The sequence below is a fragment of the Raphanus sativus genome, unplaced genomic scaffold (genome assembly GCF_000801105.2).
Source record: "Raphanus sativus cultivar WK10039 unplaced genomic scaffold, ASM80110v3 Scaffold1588, whole genome shotgun sequence".
In the NCBI taxonomy this organism is placed as follows: Eukaryota; Viridiplantae; Streptophyta; class Magnoliopsida; order Brassicales; family Brassicaceae; genus Raphanus; species Raphanus sativus.
The window spans coordinates 11,276-14,623 of NW_026616897.1; the positions used below are offsets into that span (position 1 = coordinate 11,276).

A 3,348-nucleotide genomic window follows, 5' to 3' on the forward strand; every position below is an offset into this window, starting at 1 on the left:
ACAAGACTCAACGGTCTGATCACTATTCAAAGCCTCTCCTTTAGTCCAAAGCTCTTGCCATCTCTTCTCACTTGCCCGGGTAACTTCTTTTCACCTTTCACTATTACAGTAACTTCTTATTTACTGTGGTAACTAAAAGTTACTGTAATAGTGCCAACTCCAAATATGCTCAACACTTCTTCTCTTCTCTTATTACCACTTCATCTCAACAAGTGTGTCATATCTAAGAGAGTTGTCTAGGAGTATCAAAGAGCCATCCGCATCTCTTTGTGTTACCATTCGCATCCACAACCCTTGAAAGATTGAGTTCCGATTCATCTTTGCAAGGATCTATCCAATATCATCCAGAGTTCATCCTAGGGTCGTGTTAAAGATATTCCACTTTCTATCCAGATGATTCCAGATTAGCCTGTTCGAACATATGGCAATATCTTCATGATTCTTATCAAACCAGGATGAACCACAATCTAAGAAGCTTTATTTGGAACCACTAATCAGTGGAGAATAACCAGGAAGTTGAATAAATCTAATAAGTGTTGTGAGCAAGAAGATATCCCACCTTCTATCCAGATGATTCCAGATTAGCATGTCCGTACATATGGCAATATCTTCATGATTCTTATCAAACCAGGATGAACCAATATATAAGAAGCTTGATTGGGAACCACTAATCAGTGGAGAAAAACCAGGAAGTTGAATAAATCTCATAGGAGTTGTGAGTAAGAAGATATCCCACTTTCTATCCAGATGATTCCAGATTAGCCTGTTCGGACATATGGCATTCCTCTGATAGGTGGCAGTCCTTGTGGAGCTTCTTCTGGAAAAACATCTTTGAATTCCTGCAAAAGAAATTGTATCTTGCTAGGAAGATCCTGCACTGGCTTTGTTATGTTTAAACATTCTTTAAAAACAATCAGCAAGTGAGGTAAAGAAATTCCCTTTGGTTGAAGCAATATATTAGCCTGCTGCTTTTTCTTAGATTCTGATGACGCTCTGTTCTTTTTCAAGGCTATCTGATCTAGATGAACTTCCTGCGGTGTTAAAGGAACCAAAACAGTCTTCTTCCCCTTGTACTCAAATGAGTATCTGTTTGTGAACCCATCATGAAGTGTTCTTCTGTCGGATTGCCAAGGTTTTCCAAGCAGTATGTGTCCAGCATCCATTGGTAAGACATCACACAGTATCTCTTCCTCATACTTCCCAATAGACAATGGTACCTTAACTTGGTGCTTCACCTCTAGTTCTCCTTCATGATTAAGCCATTGTAACTTGTAAGCTGTTGGTCTTTTTATGACCTTCAGACCAAGTTTCTCTACCATGGTTTCACTTGCAACATTGGTACAACTTCCTCCATCTATAACCAAGCTGCAAACCTTCCCGTGAACCATACAGCGAGTGTGAAACAGATTCTCTCTCTGCTCATCTCCATCAGTCTTGGCTTGAAGATTCAGTGTTCTTCTAGTAACAAGTAACTCTCCACGAGTTGGCATTTCCACCCTTTCTTCTTCTGACTCAGATACCTCTTCCTCGGATTCAATGTCACCATTTTCTCTGATGAGTATTACCCTTTTGTTGGAGCAGCTACTGGCATAGTGTCCATATCCTTTACACTTGTAGCACTTTATGTCTCTGGATTTGGATGCAGTGGCTACTTCCTTTCCTTTAGCAATTTGTTCCTCCACTTTAGGCTTGGAGAATGGTCTGGATTCTCTGGTCTTTTCGTCCTTCTGGTAGTGTGGTTTGCTGGCTCCATAGCTAGACTTGTAACTTCTTCTTTTCAACTGCTGTTCAAACATAATTGCCTTGTGCAGAAGCTCTTCCATCTCAACATAGTGATGAACTTCAAGTCTGTCCATGATGTCTCTGTTTAGACCACCCATGAATCTGGCCATTGTTGCTTCTCGGTCTTCTTGTATATCAGCTCTCAGCATAAGGGTTTCCATTTCCTTATAATATTCTTCAACTGATCTACTTCCTTGAGACAGTGTTCTGAGCTTGAAGTGCAACTCTCTGTGGTAGTGGCTCGGTACAAATCTCTTTCTCATGATTACCTTCATCTGGTCCCAGGTTTCAACAGGAAAATCTCCAGCTCTTCTTCTTGCTGTAACCAAGTTATCCCACCAACTTAAAGCATACTCCTTGAACTCAGTAGGGGCAAGTTTCATTTTATACTCTGCAGTGTAGTCTCTGCAATTGAACACGAGTTCAATCTTCTTTTCCCACTCTAAGTATTCTTCTGGATCAGCAGTGCCTTTAAACTCAGGAATTTTCAGTTTCAAACCACCAAGAGGATCACTGGTTTTTGGCCTTTCTTCCTGGTCACGCCTCCTTCTTCTGGTACCAATGGATCGGTTTGAATGGCTATAGTAACTTTCTGTAGCAGATCGATCTGAAGTCCTTCTAGGTCTCTCACGATCTGAGTGCACAACCTCAGCCCTGAAGTTCTCTAGTCTCTGATCCATCAAAGTAGTCATGCGTGCAGTCAAAGCATCAAGTAACAGTGGATCCATTCCATTATTCCTATTGTCCTCGTCTCCCATGGTTCCTGTTGAATTTTAAAGCACAAAACCAGTAAAAGAGATCATAGAAACAGAAAAATAACAGAAAACACAGAAACTGAGACAGATTCAAAAACTTTTATGAAGAACCCTAATTCTTTTCTCAACAATTTCGAAATTTTAATCAGATTATTTAGCAAGATCAACACTTGTTCTAGGCAGATTTGACATTAACAAACATGATTCTAACAAGATCTAGACTTTAGAACAGATCTGAGAACAGAATATGAAAAGTCTAAAAGTTGCAGAACTGGAAAAAACACAACCTTTTGATGGAGATCTACTCTGATACCACTTGATATGATCCTAGGTGTGAGGATCACGTCCCTGACTACTCTCCAATGGATTGTGATGATGAAACAAGATGTGGATTGAGTGATACTTCAAAGAGTTGCGGAATGACTCTTGGACTATCAAAGGTTTGCTTGTAAGGTAAGGATCAAGGATCCGAGTAACACTTAGACAAGCTTTGATCAAACAAGATTCAGAGAGAATTTTTTTAAGAGAAAGTGTTTGATGATTTTATTCATGACTTTCGTCCATAATATATAGGCAAGAAGTCTGTACATGCACAGCTTCTTGGAAACACACAAAATACTTGAAACTAAGGCTCTCTTGAAAACATAAACAAAGACCAAGTTTTAAATCCGAAAATAGACTAGAAAATAAGAGAAATGGCGTGGTTTCATCAAGAGGCTATTGTATAAGTGTTGTGTCCAAGCCTCATTAAAAACCTTGTTTGGAAAACCCAATGGGACAAAACCAAACCAAGGAAAAGAGTGCAAGTCAC

At 39.6% G+C, this 3,348-nt stretch overlaps 1 protein-coding gene across 1 annotated transcript; it reads right to left on the bottom strand.

Annotated features, from left to right (window-relative positions):
• Window positions 1-758: 758 nt before the first annotated feature.
• On the bottom strand, window positions 759-2,540 carry LOC130504448 (uncharacterized). The gene has a single exon (XM_056999057.1). The coding sequence runs from the start codon at window positions 2,538-2,540 to the stop codon at window positions 759-761; it is 1,782 nt and encodes a 593-aa protein (XP_056855037.1).
• Window positions 2,541-3,348: the final 808 nt, after the last annotated feature.